General features: G+C 43.6%; 2 protein-coding genes across 2 annotated transcripts in view; one reads left to right on the top strand and one right to left on the bottom strand.

Annotated features, from left to right (window-relative positions):
* The first annotated feature begins 4,924 nt into the window (after positions 1-4,924).
* LOC149354214 (uncharacterized) lies at positions 4,925-6,793 on the top strand. The gene has a single exon (XM_089575950.1). It carries the CDS (start codon positions 4,925-4,927, stop codon positions 6,791-6,793), a length of 1,869 nt encoding a protein of 622 aa, XP_089432076.1.
* An 8,968-nt stretch (positions 6,794-15,761) lies between these two features.
* LOC149354213 (uncharacterized) overlaps positions 15,762-17,305 on the bottom strand; it is an 83,399-nt gene continuing 81,855 nt past the window's right edge. The window contains exon 6 of the mRNA XM_089583174.1: positions 15,762-16,301. The gene's annotated coding sequence lies outside the window, so the exon portion shown is untranslated. The remainder of the gene's footprint in view (positions 16,302-17,305) is intronic.

The following is a 17,305-nucleotide window of genomic DNA, read 5'->3' as shown; positions in this document are numbered from 1 at the left end:
CTACTTACGCCTTGGGGATGCTTACTAAACACAGTGTACCAGAAAGGTCACTACAGCTTTTTCCAGGTGCACATAGCCTATGTAGCCAGTCAAACAGCTAGAGACAACTATTATTAAGGAAAGCAAACACATATAAGGAACATGCACTTAAAATACCAGCTAAACTTATAAGGTGGACTGAAGCTTATCTAAGAGACAAAAGACAGCGAGTGATCCTAGTTGACGTATCGTCATCTTACAAGAATGTCTTGTATGGCATCCTGCAAGGTTCTGTTTTGAGCCCAGCTCTTTTCCTGGTGTTTACAATTGACCTTGCTGAAAGTGTTACTAGCCGAGTCAGACCTTACGCTGATTATTGCTGCTATTTATTGCAACGTTGGCTCCGAAACTGATCACAACCCCTTGCAGGTGACCTCAACTCTCCTACCATGGTGCAGCATGTGGAAGAAACTGTGACAAGGTTCACTGATAAAAAGTGGTCTTCCATTAATTATTACCTGATCAATGACTTTCTCTTGCCTGTTATGACAGAGTTCAAATACCTAGGGGTTATATTTTCAAGTTCAATGTCATGGAACGCTCTTGTAGTGTACTGAATGGAAAAAACTAGCCTGCCGTGTGTTGAACTTCTTGCGACGCAACCTCAGAGATGCTCCACCGGAGCTACAACAAGCCTTGGACATAGCAAATGTTTGCTTGATCCTTGAATACACGTGCATGGCATGGTACCTGACAATAAAGAATATAGATATACTCTAATGTATACAGAAGCGTGCAGCTCATTTCGCGACAGGAGACTATGATTTCACGAACCGGTCATCTGACAGTTTGAAATGTTTAGGCTGGCCCTTGCTTTCTGATAGGCGTAAATAATTATAACTATCTTTGCTTTTTAATATCCTAAAAATCAAACTGGAATTATCAGTGAAACTTGCATAAAGAAACCTTCTTATGTGTCTGTCCGTGTGGACAACAGCATGAAAAAAAGAGAACACAACACTCCCGACTAAATGTTTTTCTAATTTTCTCTCCCCCCCCCCACCTCCCCCCCCCCCCCGCGCACAATACACGAGTGAAACAGTTTGCCAGATCCCATTGTCACTGTGCCTTCTATGTTGTTGTTTTTTTTTCCATTCCTACATGACCAATTTTTATATGTGGACAGAGCTGATCTGTTGCAGTGTTTCTCTTGTCTAATTGAATTGTCATAGTGATTCTTTTCTTGTGTACTGTCCACGATGTTGCTATCATCGAAAATGTTGCAGTGCTTATTTTGTTCATTTGCATACTGCATGTATTGTGTATAAAGCACTGCATTTCTACATTCCTTCTTTTTTTTTCATATCGCTGCCCTATAACAATGGCCTGAAGTGCCCTGTAGGAATGTGCATAAATAAATAAATAAAACTGCTTCCCTTATTAGAAAATCGCAAGGAACCATTTGCTTCTCTTTCAGAGCGTTTCTAGCTGGACGTTGACAGCTTCAAAAGCCACCTGTTTTCCATATCAGTTGCCTGTGAAAAAAAAATAAGGGTCAAGCGACAGTCATAAAGTGAAGAGCACATTAATGCCCTTCATTTTCTGTTATACAAAATATGAATCGTCTAAGAACACAACTTGCCAACCCAAACTCCAGAGTGGTACAAAAGGATTCGCCCTTGTAACAACACTGCGGTCAGTTAGCATTGTTATCACAAATACTCCCAGCACAAATATGCACGGAGAGCCACAAGGAAGTCATGTAGGAGAATTAGCGTGAGAAGTTGAGCTAGTTGGTATGTATTAATGGCAGATGAGCACAAAACAGATGAAGATGACAGAGAAGACAGCACGACACAAGTGCTTGTGTTTTGTTGTCTTCTCTGCCACGAATGTAAAAGCATGCCTGACAATTTCAAATCTCGCCACACTCAGTATATTACATGGTTCGTACTAATTTAACTGCATTATTAACAAAGCAAGAAATATGCAAAGGCTGCAAACACACCATTGTGGCCACCGCCTGTGAGCAGAAACATGAAAACATCCTTGTTTTTGCATATCACATGCCACTATCTGCTCCAACCTACACCATAAAACCAATGTTGTGTGCTCAACAATACCGGCCATAAAAGCATGTGCAAGCCATGTGCAGCGTCACAGCAGGCTCAAGAGCGACGCTACGGAAATGTTGACCCAACAAAACCAGTCACGGTGGTGATTATTTTGATTAACAGACCACTACTGAAAGATCCTAAACTTGGAGAAGCTGCGTGTAGGTCATGTGCATAATTGAAATGCATCATATCAGATAAGCACACATAGTAGCAGGCCTTGCACAACACTGCATCTCCTGGTGACGCTGCAGTTCCATTTTGAGCTTCAATTTGCTGATGCAGTAAGTACCTTGCCACAAAAGGTATTTTACACGGTACTAATCAGCCTTTGTACAGCTTAGGAAGACTTGCAATAATACCTCATGTGCCCTACAATTATACCAAAAGTTACATAGCTATCTTTTGTACTTGAGTCTGGCCATGGCCTTAAGTGATTGCAAGACCAACCAAGCTGCCCTAACGTTGACTTGTCCTGGAGACTATTATGCATTTTGAGAACTGCAAGCCCAGCCACCCGTCAACATATATGAAGGGGCTGTAGATAACCGAGTAGCCGAAGGTCAAGCTCAGTAGCACCACTAACTTTCCAAAAGCCCAAGCATCTCTGAGCAGTTCTAAGACTACAAGATAACAGTGGCCGGCCTGCAGTCACCTGAGACAGGAGCCCCTTCTCAAGCACTTGGCAGGCCTGCGTGGTCTGCACCCGGAAATACTTGGTTCATCGTTGTACAGAACACAAAGTTGACCCTTATATAAATGCAAGGTATGCAGGTCTGCTTGTAGACCTTGCTGTAGCAGAGGTATAGGAGTGAATCCAACAGAATTAAACTACAAGCTAAATGCCCTGTCCTAAGAGGAGCACATACTCAGGATGCACTGCAGATTTCCCACTTTTGGCTGCTGTCACATATGGGCAATATTTTTTTTAGCATAATACACACCACAATGACGTCAACAACTTGGAAACACAGTACAAATTACAGGCACAGCGAGGAAGTGCACAGGTGCTGTGGTGCCCTTTTCTGGCGTGTGTTAGCCCTTTGCATTGCTTTCTCAGGTGATGCCACGGTCCATACAGCCCGCCAACTTTGCCAATAACAGAGCCGTATGGTGAGGATTTTAACCATTTAGAGTTGTTCTATAGGGACGTCGCAAAGCACAATGGTATTATCGCGTCTCGCTTCTACAAAAAAAAAAAAAAAAAGTTGCCATGTTTAGGGCTTGACCTCCTAGCACTAGCAGCCAAGCATCACAGCAGCTCAGCCACCACGGAGGAAACGTCAGAAAGCCCTGTTGCAGATCCTTGAAATCTCAAATGGCTCTGGCCTTCCCAATAGTCTGCTGCCCTAGTCATGAGCCAGCTCACACAGAGGAAACCGTCCGCGCTTCCTTGGAATATCAGCAAAGACTAGAAACCTCTCGTGTTTGCAGCATCGGCGCCGTATGTTTGCGATGCCGGCACAAATCCCACCACCAGTTGTCTTTTCTTCCCCGTGCTAACCACACTGTTTCTTTTACACAATAGCCGGATAAAAAAAACAAATTCTTCGATACAGGGGAGTTTACTTTCCTTTTATCCAGCATTTCAGGCTTCGAGGAGCAGCTAAAAAGCACTACGCGGATGCCGCCGTGATAGGGCGGTATGCTGCACACGATTCTAACCGCTTACCTTGAAAATGAGCTACGTTTTGTAAAAATGCTACCTTGCGCGTCGACTTCCATTCAGTAGCATAAAAATTAGCGTTTGTAGCAGGTACTCTGCGTTTCTGAAAGCACTGATTAACCGTCGCGGAAAAGTCCTCACTCACTACTGAAACCCGCAGTGCTAAGCAGTTCAATACGCGAATCGCAAGATGTAGGAAGCACACATTTGTCAGCCGAAGGCACAGAATTCCTTGTGGTTACTTGGCAGAGGTCACTGCGACCTCAATCGTCTCGTGTTTGGGGTTGGTCAACGGCGACACTGTAGAAAGACCCTCCAAGCAACATCCATCACGCAAGCGTAAACCCATTTCGTCCTGTCGACATGCTTCCGGCACTATACTTATCATTCACCGAAGCGGCTGAAAACTGTGATACCGAAGCACAGTAGAACAAAATGGATTACTACACCGCGAGGAATCGTATCATGAATCGCATACACGCAACGCGTCAACCGCCATGGTCGTCAAAGCAGTCGCCCAGTGTTGATAGACCAGAAGAGGATCACAGGTCTGGAGCAGTCTGGAGGTGGAGCCCCATCAAAATAGTTGAAATGGCCTATTTTTATTAAAGCGGGGGTAAAGAACAGCTGATTTTTACAGTGAATGCATTATTCCGATGTCTTCTTAATCTTTATCCGCTTATTTCAACTTTGTCAGCTCTACCGTATTAGGATCGTCTGCTACCAGCTTGAAGGCCGCGAAAGTGCGACGGGTGCGCAGCTCAGCTAACGATTTCATTGTGCCGATCTCCCCAAACTGTGTCGGTGGTTTGTTACATAACATTTACGCCTTGAAGCAAAGCTAAGGCGACGTCCTCTGCAGTCCTGCTGCACTCGGAGCACATCAGCCCAAGCTCGCAAACAGCGCATCCAGCGATGCGAGTCCCTTTCCGATCGTCGTCTAGACGCGGGCTCGTTTAGAGCTGAAGCAAATTTAGTTGGTTCTCGGACGCTATTTTTTTCTTTACACAGCACGTCAAGTCATTGCAGACAGAAATGAAGCGCTGTAGGCACCCTATACATGAGCTCAGCAAGCGACAGGTTAAGAGAAGAGTAGCCGAGAGTATTCAAAACCATCTTGCATGCATGCTTCCGACCGCCTTGCATTCCATACAAAGGAGCGGAAATGCTAGAGAACAAGCCAGTAATCTTGACACTGCAGCTCCAAATGCTTTGGATGAGTCAGCTAGGAGCCATCGACTCTGTAGAACCTAGCTGCAGCTCAGAGGCTGGAGGAATTAAAGATAACATGCTAATCACAAGTGAAGAACAGCCAAGCCTAGTCAGCGAACTGACAGCATGGGCCCGTGATACAAAAGCTTGCGCATCACACGTTACCTTGCTTCTCAAAGTATTAAAGAGGCATGGTCACCCTGAACTTCCTGGTGATGCGAGAACACTCCTTAGAACGCCAAGGTCTTGCAACGTCAAAGAGATGGGATCTGGACTGTATCACTACTTTGGAATCAAAACAACCTTACAACAACTTATGAGAAGTGGCAGCATCACTGGAGACACAATTTCACTTCTGGTCAACATTGATGGGCTCCCCATATCGAAAAGTTCAACAAAACAGTTCTGGCCCATATTGGCATCAGTTGCAGAAAATGACAAGCTAAAGCCGTTTGTCATAGCTTTGTTTGTAGGCAGTGCAAAACCCCACAGCGTGCAGGAATACCTTGATGATTTCATTGCTGAGATGAGTATGTTGCAAACAGAAGGAATAAGTGAAGGCGGACAAAAGTGCGCAGTCAAACTGCATGCATTCATTTGTGATGCGCCAGCGAGGGCATTTTTGAAGTGCATCAAGGGCCATGGTGGGTACTACAGTTGCGAAAAATGTACTCAGGAGGGAACCTTTTCCGCAAGAGCCAGGAAAGTTATCCTCCCAGAGGTCAGTTGTCCACTAAGAACAAACGAATCTTTCCGAAACCAGCAGCAGAAGGAACACCATCACCAACAATCTCCACTACTTGCTTTGCAGATTGGCATGGTGAGTGATTTCCCACTAGAGTACATGCACCTCGTCTGCTTAGGGGCAATGCGGAGGCTTCTCCACTACTGGGTGCAGGGAGGGCCACACAAGGCAAAGTTGCCAGCACGTCTTCAGATTGCCATTTCAGGAATGCTAATGGAGCTGCAAAAGTACACACCTCAAGAAATGTCCCGCAAGCCAAGAAGCCTCTGTGAATTGGAAAGATGGAAAGCCACTGAGTTCAGAAACTTCCTCTTCTACTTTGGTCCTGTAGTACTGAAGAACAACATCGAGAAGCGCTACTACAATCATTTCATGAAGCTTTGTGTAGCAGTGTCCATCCTGGCAAGCCCTGGACTTTGCCAATCAAAGTTAAATGTAGCAGAGCACCTCCTCAGAGAATTTATGGATGCTGAGAGCCTGTATGGTGAAGGAATTTACGTATATAACATACATTCCCTAGTGCACCTTCCTGCTGATGTGAAGAAGTATGGACATATTGATTCCTTTTCTGCATTTCGTTTCGAGAACTTCTTGGGTGAACTGAAGCAGGACCTGAAGTCAGCAAACCGGCCACTGCAACAAATTATCAGGCGTTTTTATGAACGACATCAGCTCCCCAGAGCATGCCCAGTTAGACAAGCAAGTTTGCACAAGCCACACGATTCTGGCCCTACACCGCCAAGATTCACTGGTGAACAATTTCGCAAAATTGCTCTGCCAGATATGGTTGTTGAAATTAATGCTGCTGATTTGTGCCTTCTTATGGAAGATGGCAATGTGGTTGTTGCAACAAATGTTCTATCCCATGATGGAGACATTGAGATCTGTGGAAGATTTTTCACACAGCTCTCCAACTTCCACCAAGGCACTGCAGACACAACTGAACTGCATCATTACAAGGCTTCTGGCCTCTCGCCCACAAGTGCTGTGTGGTCTGTCAAGCAGATCAGATCAAAGTGTTGCCGGTTTCCTTGTGGACATGGTTTTGTGGTCATCCCACTGCTGCACACAACTTAATTTGGCCTCCATCCCCTGTAAGGTGACTTGTACGCTCTGTTGTAACACTGCTGTCAGACACATGCAGAACAGTCACAACTATTGTATGCTCTAATGCTGCTATGCATGGTGTAGTACAGTTTCTGAATTCCCAGCTGGGATAACTACCATTTGCATTGGACCATCCTCCAAATCTACTGGACAGCCTCCTGCCTCCTCTGCTGTTGAAAAGAAACAGCCTCAAAGGCAATGGTTAGGAGATTTTCCTGCGTGCAATGAAGAAAAATGAGAGGGATTCAAAGCTGCTGAACAAAATGTGGAGCGAAAGCTTTGCCTGCGGGCGATTGAGTGTTTCATCGAACACAACCAACCTGCGCTCTGTTGAACGCATCAAAGTTAACGGCCGTTCCATGCTGAACCCACCTTCACGCTCTAAGCGTGCGATGCCGGCAGACGCTTTCCTGCTCGGTCAGCTCTCCGCAGCAGCACGTGTGTCCGCAGTGTGGAAACTACCCTTCTCCTTCTCTCCACTCCGGTGCGCGCATCTATTGGGATGCCACTACCGTCCTTCTCCTCTCTGCGATGAGCACCACATACCTGACGACTCATTGGGTGAGCCACGAACGATTTGCACATGCACAGAGAGGCTGCATAACGAGGCACGTGAAGTCACAAGTTGGCCCAGCAGCGGAACACCTGTGGAACGGCGCAGCTAGTTGCCATGGTCATGGTGCATGTGCAGTTGTGGCCTCGGTTAGACACGGCAAAACTCGCTTCTACTAGCCTAGTGTAGATTTCGCTACAAAAAATGAAAGCAGGCATCATGAAATTGAGTTTCATGATAGTTTCCAATAGCAGCAACGGCAGCAGGATTTTGGCTGATGATCCCACTAATACAAGGACAGCTTCTGCACAGGACCACATGCGCCTAGCATTCTTTGGATAAAATTACCTCAAAGACCCATTTCCAAGCACATGATTATTCAGAAGATGGCACACTCTACAACACAGGTAAACATATGTTTTTCTAAGAACAATGAAACACATTGCCATAACCTCTCAGTGACCTTGGGCTAACCAGGAAAAATGCACAGCCCCTTCTGCGCGAAACACTGGCTGTGTTAACGTGCGGGAGGCATCCCGTAGAAAATTGCATACTCCTTGCTCTCACATTGCAAAATTTGAAACTTATGTCACAGAAGCTCAGAAAATTGGGGACCTCTGCCAAACATCATTTCCTCTCTGTGCAGTTGGCCACAGGCACATAAAAACATCTTGTAAAATGTCACTGATGATACATGAGGAGTAGAGCATTGTTGTAGCTGAGGTGCTTCACAAGGGGCATACATTTAATGTATGCCCCTTACTGTATTCTTAATGTATTTAATGTATTCTCCAGTGTACAAGGGGCACTGGAGAATACATGTTTGCAAACAGACTGCACATATATGTTAAGACATTGCTTACGTTATGTTGCATACTTTATTTCAATTCAAATAATACGCAACTTACACATACTGCTATGTTGTTAAGCTCGTGACTTTTTCATTTACTTAAGGAAAAAGAAATTCCACGCCCTCACAGAGGGTCCGTGAGCAAGAAGAGCAAAAAGCAGTGCATCAGAAGAGCAAAAACAAAATATAACAAAATACTTCAGAGTATGACACTCAATTGTTGCACTTGGCAGCTTTTTTTGACAATGGTCTAAATTTTGCTTTTCAGATGTTCTCAGTAGTACACTTCACAGACTCCAATGACATTGCTACACTACCATCAGCTTGGGTTCATAAAAACAAAGCCTTCTGGCCACCTTTCAAGAGTTTGGCGAAAGTAAATGCTGCCATCAAGCACCAAAGGCAGCATGACACACAATGGCAACAGTTTGCCTGCAGAGTCCTGTCGACCACAGGTAAGTATAGAATGCGATAGAAATGTCATTATTCAAAGATTACCTTTTTGCTACCTCAGAATGTAACACTACCCAAAAACTGTCCAGCTTTAGAAGGCTATGAGTTTGCTCATGCGAAATGAGCTTCCTCTTATTTTATGTGCAACCTGGCAGTGACCAGTCAGTGACCTGCCAGAGAGCAGTCCAAGAGAGGCAACACGAAGGCACCCAGCTGCAATTTCATTTGAGACTGACAAGCAGATGCTACAGTAAAATGTACAGACAGTGCACTAGCACGTGTGCCAGGGTGTTTCAGCTTGCATCTGACATCACCAGGCCTGAGTAGCAAAAGCTGCAGAATACTGCTTGTGAGCACTTATTAAAATTATAAAAAGTTCTCAATTCGCACAAATGCATTTTGTGAAGTTACAATGTGAAGAAAAAAAAATTGGGTGCGTGAAAGCCTCAGTTGCTGCTTGAGGCCTGGTGCATATACCTGTGTGTTTTGTTGTAAGCTACTGTAAATCAGTAGCCATGGTACTATATCGCTGCTAGGTCAGGTGATGCATACAGCGCTTAGTATGGCTAATAGTTATCTCCTGATTGGAAGTATTCACAAGAGCCACTAAAATGGACAACACTTTAATAAGCTACCCTTTTACACCTCTATTTCGTTTTCTGCTGTTTGAGCACCTTATATGCATATTTCATTTCATTTATTGGTTTTGTTTGGCCAGTACAGAGACTGCAAACAACCTTTAATGCTATGTGCTAATACTGTGCTTTATGTGCTAATACTGTCAAACAACTTTGCTGTATACTGCTACTGACTTTCTGTTTGCAGACAGCTATGAAGTCGCACGTAGACGGGCTTTAACCCTTAATCTGCCACTCCCGAGATAACTCGGGCTACCAGATATACACACCCCCTGCCTATCGCGAGTTAACTCGTTTTGGCTTTTTAACTCACCCCCTGCCGCTCCCGATAATACTCGTGTAAAAATAAACGATGCAAACATGTAGCGCCATCTATGGAGAAACGCTATAAACTCATAGATCTTGTAGGGCAAATTTTACACAACAGATAGCGCGCATATTTCGACATCCGTCGCATCCCAGTCGCTTCGTTTTGGTTTCCGCACAGGAGCCGTGTGAGGCAATGTGCCACACTCGTCCGCACTTCGACGGACGAAGAACTTCAAAATTGCTTGTGAATTCGGAGTCCAATGATAATGAGAACGAGGAACGAGCCCACCTAAGTGCCTTGTCGAGTGATGACAGCGATGAAGTCCCGCTGCCACCGAAAAATCCGCGTAAGAAGAGGAAATCCGACAGGCCAGATTGGTGCTGTAAGATTTCATTCATTACAACTAATATCTATAAGATTATCCTGAATAAACATGTCTACATGTCCTGCAGAGCATTTTAGTGCGTTACTAGCAAAAAATTTCCAGGAAACTAACATGCGAAAAAAACCCGGCAGGGTGTGTGCAGGTGTGAGTAAAAAAACCTGGCAGTGAAAGGGTTAAGGGCTGAAGATCAATCGGACTTGACACCAGAACCAGAACCAGTGAAGAGGACACGGCGACCATCGAAGCAGCTCGAAGATTTCACTTCAGGAAGTGACACGTCACAATATGACAGCAGCCAAAAATCTTCCGATGATGATTGCACAGAGTTCCTCACACAGCCGCCAAAGCCACCAGCACCAAAAAATAGTGAGGCTTACTGTTACTCCAGCGTCATGGAAATGTTACTTATAATTCGGTGCAGTTTGCGTTGTACATTACATGATTGAAGCAGTTGTAAAAGTATCAATAATTATTGAAGCAAAGCGAATGTCTAAATGACAGGGCCAGTGTTGGGTATCTCAGTCTAAATGGTAAAGTCAAAAAATAGTGTATTCACAGATGAGATTGCGTACAAATCAGAAACAAAGAAGAAGAAGGTCTACTGTCATGACAGCTGCACACACACATGTACTACCTGGTTCTTGTTCATATAAAAAATTCAGGGGGGCACTTTGCTGACCTAAAGCGTAGCCATTAGCACGCTCGGCTGCAGAACGGAAGGGTGGTGGTTCGAATCCCATCGTGCACAAAGGTTTTTTTCTGGTCTGACTAGATAAGCGTGACACCTCTGATGACAACGTTCTGTCGACAATGATGCGGCATTAAAGGTGTTCGCCTTAAAAAGCACATAAAACAATTGCTGCTTACGTTGTCACCAAGACGTCCAAGCGTATGCCCCGAAGCTTTGGCGTCACACGTTCTGGGACAGGTTACACATGCAGCCAGATGCATTCATATTTATGGCAGTTTTTTGGCTGTGTAGTGCTCACCTCATTTTCTCTACCAGTTTCTTACCTTCATGCGTAGCAACGTAAACTCACAGTTATCATTCTTGTGCACAACACTAATCCGTAACTATTCTAGTTAACTGCATTAACTGCATTGCAGCATGCCTCACAACTTGCGGCCAGCCCCGCCATCTCGTGGCTTGTGTTGCATTGGATTGGATTGCTTGCAGCACAGACTGATGCACTGCATCCAGTCCAGATATTAACTCTATGAGTCCAGCAGCATGAATGCTTGCTTGGACACAAGTGCAACATTAGTTGCACGGTTCACCCATTGAAACATTTAGTGTCACTGCCGTCAATGGAGTACAGCACAGCTCTTTTTTTTTTTTCTTAGCTACGTCAACAAAAGAAATTTACCACTGGTTCCAGTTTCAGTTTCGTTTTGGCGGCGATTTCGATTTGATTTCGGGATGATTGTCAATGCAAGCGAGATCACAGATTGAAAACATTTCAGTTACCACAAGTCAGCAGTACAGGAAGAAACAACCCTGTCAGCACTCATGGTGTAGAGAGCAAACATACTTTCAGTTACGGGTCTGTATAGTTTTTAAGCAGCATTGTATTGAAACGAACTGTTCATAGTAGATGTCTGAATGAAAAAGTACCTTAGATATAGCACATATATGCATTACTGAGACATAAATGAAGTCTGTCAATAATTTTACAAATGCAGCTAGTATCCCTTACATTTCAAAGACGGTCACAATTAATAACAATACTTATACCGTGCTTGCAGGTCATGTCTCTCAACCAGCTCAACCCTCTGCGTCCACTTGTAAACCAGGAAGACCAAATAGTATGCTTTCTAACAATGACAGTCATCCATCCGAGGCAGGTAAGTGAACTCTTCTTTTCTACCAAATTAATAAGGTACACAGTTTAAACTGCATGCAGAGACATTTTTGCACATGACTTGTATGTTCTGCTGCTGTAATAAATTTGTTTTCCATTCAGAACAACCGGAAGCCTATCAATGGAGCTAGCACTTGAACACCCTGCAGTGAAAAAAATCATACATATTTTAATTTCGCTGAAACGGCAGCTGTTCAATTGTGCTTCTATATAATTGCATGTGCATAACTTTTTGCAATCCTGTAAATATTCTTGAGGTCAATTCTTTGTACTGTTATTGAATTATTTCTTTTTCTGTAGTGCAGCCCAGTGCCTTCATGATAGGCGCAGCACACTATATTTTTCTTGTTTTTCTTTATGTCACCAAAATCAGGTTATCAGACAGAACAGTGAAAATACGGACTGTTAATTGCTTACAGAAATGAACACTTGTCTGATATCCTCGCATTAAAATGGACGTACAGTAGCATTGCTTAGAATGGGAGCATGAAACCTTCATCCTAGTTCATAATTTATTTATCCCTGTCTATATATATATATATATATATATATATATATATATATATATATATATATTACATTTAAGTTTGCTTCAACTTTATCTGAAACTTACACATCGCACACTTGCATCCTTTCCCTTTTCTAGCTGAGGTCAAAATTCTCCGGGAGCTTGAGCACATCAAGGTGGAGCAAGCACGACAGGCAGCTGTGCTTGCAAAAATAGCTGCGAAAATCATTACTGAAGTAGATTCTGCAGACACGGTTGCGCCAGACGACCTGCCTGTGTATCCAGTGAAGACACTGGAAGAACTTGACAGCCTGGAGGCAAGCACAAAAGATGCGGCAACCTTTGCTGCACTAGTAAGTTAAATATCCTCAGCATCTTACTCTTACCCAAAAATAATAGGTGGGATTTGACATGTTTGCATTGTGTGATTGCTTCCTTACTTTCAGGTGAAGACCCTAGGCCAGATTGGTGGAACTGATGTTGCCACCACAACAAGGCGGGTGTTCAAAAAATTAGTTTCTGATGACGTCGCTGTGCAATACAACTGGACAGGAAGAAAAGGCAAAAAAAGAGCCGAAAAACTGGCCATCATCCGCCTTGTATTCGGTAAGAGTATACCCACACTGCACTGACACTGTTATTTTTTTTTTCTATAACAGCACTTGTGTACCTAGAGTGGTGGTCCTGATCATTGCAAACATTGTTTGCAGCTGCTGTCCGGGTAACCCGCAGTGCTACAGACGATGAGATGGCATGCACACTCGCTGACTGGCTGCGCTTTAGCAACGCACGGCTCACTGCAGCCAAGGCAAGGAACAATCTCACTTGTGCATGCATACTAATGGGGCAGTATAAAGCAGCTGTCTTTGGAAGCAAACATGTGGTTGTGATAACTGGCAGAAACAGTTTGGAAAATTCATATATGGGTCATTGTTCGCGACATTTTCAAGCTCCTGGTACACAAATATCACCTGGCATTTCTTTGTTACGTAAAAAAAATCACCACTTTTCATCATGAACAGGTGTTACCTAAAACTCACACTTGCTATTCAGAGAGAGATCACATTTGCTGACAGCCCACCATGCTTAGATGTTCCATGTTAAGCATTGCAGGTCACTTGCATGCAAGTATGACAAGGTTTAGTATGCGCGTCATTTGCTTCTACTCGTTTCCGTCTGCAGTGTGATTTGGCCACTGCTGAATGCTGCACCACCGCCTCCACTTGTGTTTTTGGCTGCACAATGTGACAGCTGTGCCTTTTATGATTTTGACATATCTTTGGCAGCAAGAGACATTTTCATTGCTGACAAGGTCACAGTGAAAACTGGCACAGCAAAACTGGCTCAGCTGATTCACTCCTGTGTTCAACTTTCACTTGGTGGTTTGAGAAGACTGGGCACTTGCTTTTTTGCATCTGTACTTTTACACTTTTACACGAAAAGAGTATATTGCTGTGCTTGTTTCTACAAGCATGCTTGGATGCATGCATGCATATTATATATATGCATGCCTCATGCATAACCTTCTCATGCAGGTCCCTTAAGAGTATGTTTTATGAAGCTTTCACTCTGATAATAAGGGGCTAAGGGGCACAGATTTTTTTCCCCCAATACTATTGCTCAGCCATAACAAATGAATAACAAGCTAATTTTGCTGCTCCAATGCTTATGCTACGCTAATGTGAACCTCATTTTTTTGACCACTGACAGACCGAAATATTAACCTGACCCTGATCAATCCTTAAAAAGCACTAGTGCTTAGCAGTTGAACTAGAGCCTGCTTACATTGACACACAGGTATGAGAATCAATAAGGTTGTCATGTTGCTGTCATCATTCTCTTTTTTTTCTACAGATGAAAAAGGTGTGATCCAGAGGTGTGTGTGCTCCAGGAAGGAACAGAGATTTTTCTTGCTGACTCCTGCTGGTTCCTGTTTTTCAAAGCTTATCGTAATTTTTTCAGTCTGTAAGTCTTATGTATATATTTTGTACGGTACGTTCTTGTTTTTATAACTTACAGCAAAACTGTTATTACAGCTTACAGTACATCTATTCACTAGCCTACCTGCTTGTACGCATTTTTGGACATTTTTCAGTTCAGTACTGTTCAGAACGACAGCATATTGCACTTAGTTTTTTGGTTCCTGTTCTACAAAGTTTATTGTCATTCTTTCAGTCTGTAAGCCCTGCGTATATATTCTGTATGGTACGTTCTTGTTTGTATAACTTACAGCAAACCTATTATTATAGCTTACAGTATTTTGTTTAGCATGTCTGCTTGTTTATGCGCATTTTTGGACATTTTTCACTTCACAACAGCATATTACACTTAATTTTTCATTTGTATATGATCTAGCAATAAAAATTTCTACAACATTCGCTGCAGACTGAACTTACTTCAAATAATTGCATGTAGTTTCCTGTGGTTATACTAATACTCTAACTACTGTGAATAGAGTGTGCTAATGCTTCAATATATGCTGCAAATAGGTACCTATTGCTGAAGCCATCGAATTGCTGGCAAGTACACTTAGTCAGAACGTGACATCAAATATCACTCTATATAAATATCACTCATATCACATGGGCATAGGTGATGCCATGCCCATTTTGCATGCCTGAGAAGTATGAACTCAAGGCCACAGTGCATGATGCCTTTATCTGATTAATATAGCACAGCTTATGGTGGTCTTGAAAGGTTTTAAACATTTCGTAGTTTTTTACGTGTTTCACTAACATTTTCTTGAGCGTTTAGCGAACACTTCATAGAGGTTTCAGGTAAATAGTGCAACTGTTGCTACACTGTTTTTTAAGCGTTCATTCATTACATTATCATAACGTTCTCCTCACGTTACACATACGTAGTAAAACTGTATATGAGCTGTTAGTGAAACGTTATAGCAACGTTTATTAGTAACGTTACAGAAACGCTACAAAAAAATGACGCTAACCACCTAGTTATAACGTTAGGCTCAAACAAAAATTTAACGTTATGATAACGTTTCTGTGCTACCTGGGATATATACCAACATCTAAGGAGAGAAGCAAGAACCGTGTATCTTCAGTCTTTACAAAGGACGCTCTGTCCGAAAAAACGTCGACTCGCAATAAATGTTTACCTAAATAAAGCGTGTATATATATATATATATATATATATATATATATATATATATATATATATGTATATATATAGCAAACAAATGAAGGGGATTTGAGGGGCTCGTTATAAGTATGAGAGAAGCCAACAGCCACAAAAACCAAGGTACACAGGGGATTTTTAATTAATTTATTTATTTTGTGCTGCTGTTCGATCTAGAATATTACTAAATATGTTATCGCTTAAAGATAATTGAATAGAAAAGCAGAAGAAGAAACAACCACATGCCGCCGGTGGGATCCGGCTGCATGTGGTTGTTTTTTTTCTTCTGCTTTCTGCAGGTCAATTACACGCTGGCGGAAAGAAAGGAGCGCCGACGATATGGCAGCTTGCACTGGGCGGGGCCGAGCAACGAAAGAGGTGCGCAGCTTGGAAGCAGAAGGCGCACTTTTATCACATGAATTTCCTAGTGCTAAAATAACTGCGGGGAAGCCGTGTACGTAATGATAAGCTCCGGGCTAATTTCAGCCACCTCGGGTTATTTAGCGTGCACTGAGATCTAATTAAGTAGGGTTCTCAGTTTGCCTCCACTGAAATACAGTGGCCGAGGTGACCAACACTTGCTGAGGAGTCGAACCCCACGGCGGCTCGCACGCAGTTTCAAGATAAGGTTTCACCCTGCCTTTTTTTAATGCGTAAGCATTAGTATCGCCATCTTCGCAAGAAGTGACTGTCGTCGTTGGTGTCAGGTTGAAGCCTTGGGATCAGAGTGGTGAGAAGGAAAGGAAAGGTGCAGTGACTGTCTCACTTCTCGGTGGACACCTAAACCGTGCACAGAGGGAAGGGATGAAAGAGGAGGTGAAATACAGAAGAGGAAATGAAAATCGTTTTTTAGGAAATGAAAGGAGCAATGGCGGTCTCATTTCTCGGTGGAGACCTCAACCGCGCTGTGGAGAGGAGGGAAGAGCTTTAGTGCGCTGGCATTGTAGGTTCATAATGCGAAAAGAACTGGCGTCGTTGGCTGATTGTAGACTCGATGTAAGAGTGTGAAAAGCTGAAAACCACCACTGAAGAGGAAAATTAATGCCTATGGGATATCTGATTTAAACAGTCGAACCCGGATATATCGTACTCGAAGAAGATCGCGAAATATATGCGGTACGCCGATAAATCGATATATAAAAATGACAATAGATAAGCCTATCTGTAACCTAGAGGCAACAATACTCTGCATCCACACTAATGACACGCTTCTTGCAGCGACGAGCAGCTGGCAGCGTGGTAGCTTGGCAGCGCACCGCTCGCTAAGCGTTGCTAGTTTGCAAAACATACTTCGCGTCGAAGCCGCAGCCGACCGTTCTCTGCAACTAGCCAATGGCTATCATACGCTGTTTAATCCTGTTACCAGAATACCGTACTTTGAATAATCATTCACATGAATAAAGGTGATTTCCGTAACATCTTCGTCATCGAAACACGCCAGGTGAGGGCCGCCGCTTATAGGCTTTAGTTAGGTGGGCTTCACCGCCTGACAGCTCATAGGCGAGGGTGCAAGAGATCGAAGGCCACCTTCGAGCACACCCAACGTTCACCTCGACACAAGGTTTCACAGCGATAAGGCTTCAGATGCCGAAGGCCGCGCAGCCGACCCCTCTCGATCTGCGCGCATGATCGAAGAGGGCTGTTAGGAAAAGCGCCACTTGCAGGGGCTCGGATGCTCCGCGACTCCCCTACACTTTTACACAGAATTTTGACGGGGGATAATCTATGCTCGATATAGTCAGTAATTCGAGATATCAGGGTTCGATATATCCGGGCTCGACTAA

Source organism: Amblyomma mixtum, chromosome 3, assembly GCF_055824585.1.
Source record: "Amblyomma mixtum isolate Tamu chromosome 3, ASM5582458v1, whole genome shotgun sequence".
Taxonomy (NCBI): domain Eukaryota; kingdom Metazoa; phylum Arthropoda; class Arachnida; order Ixodida; family Ixodidae; genus Amblyomma; species Amblyomma mixtum.
This window is presented reverse-complemented; position numbering and strand designations above follow the sequence as displayed.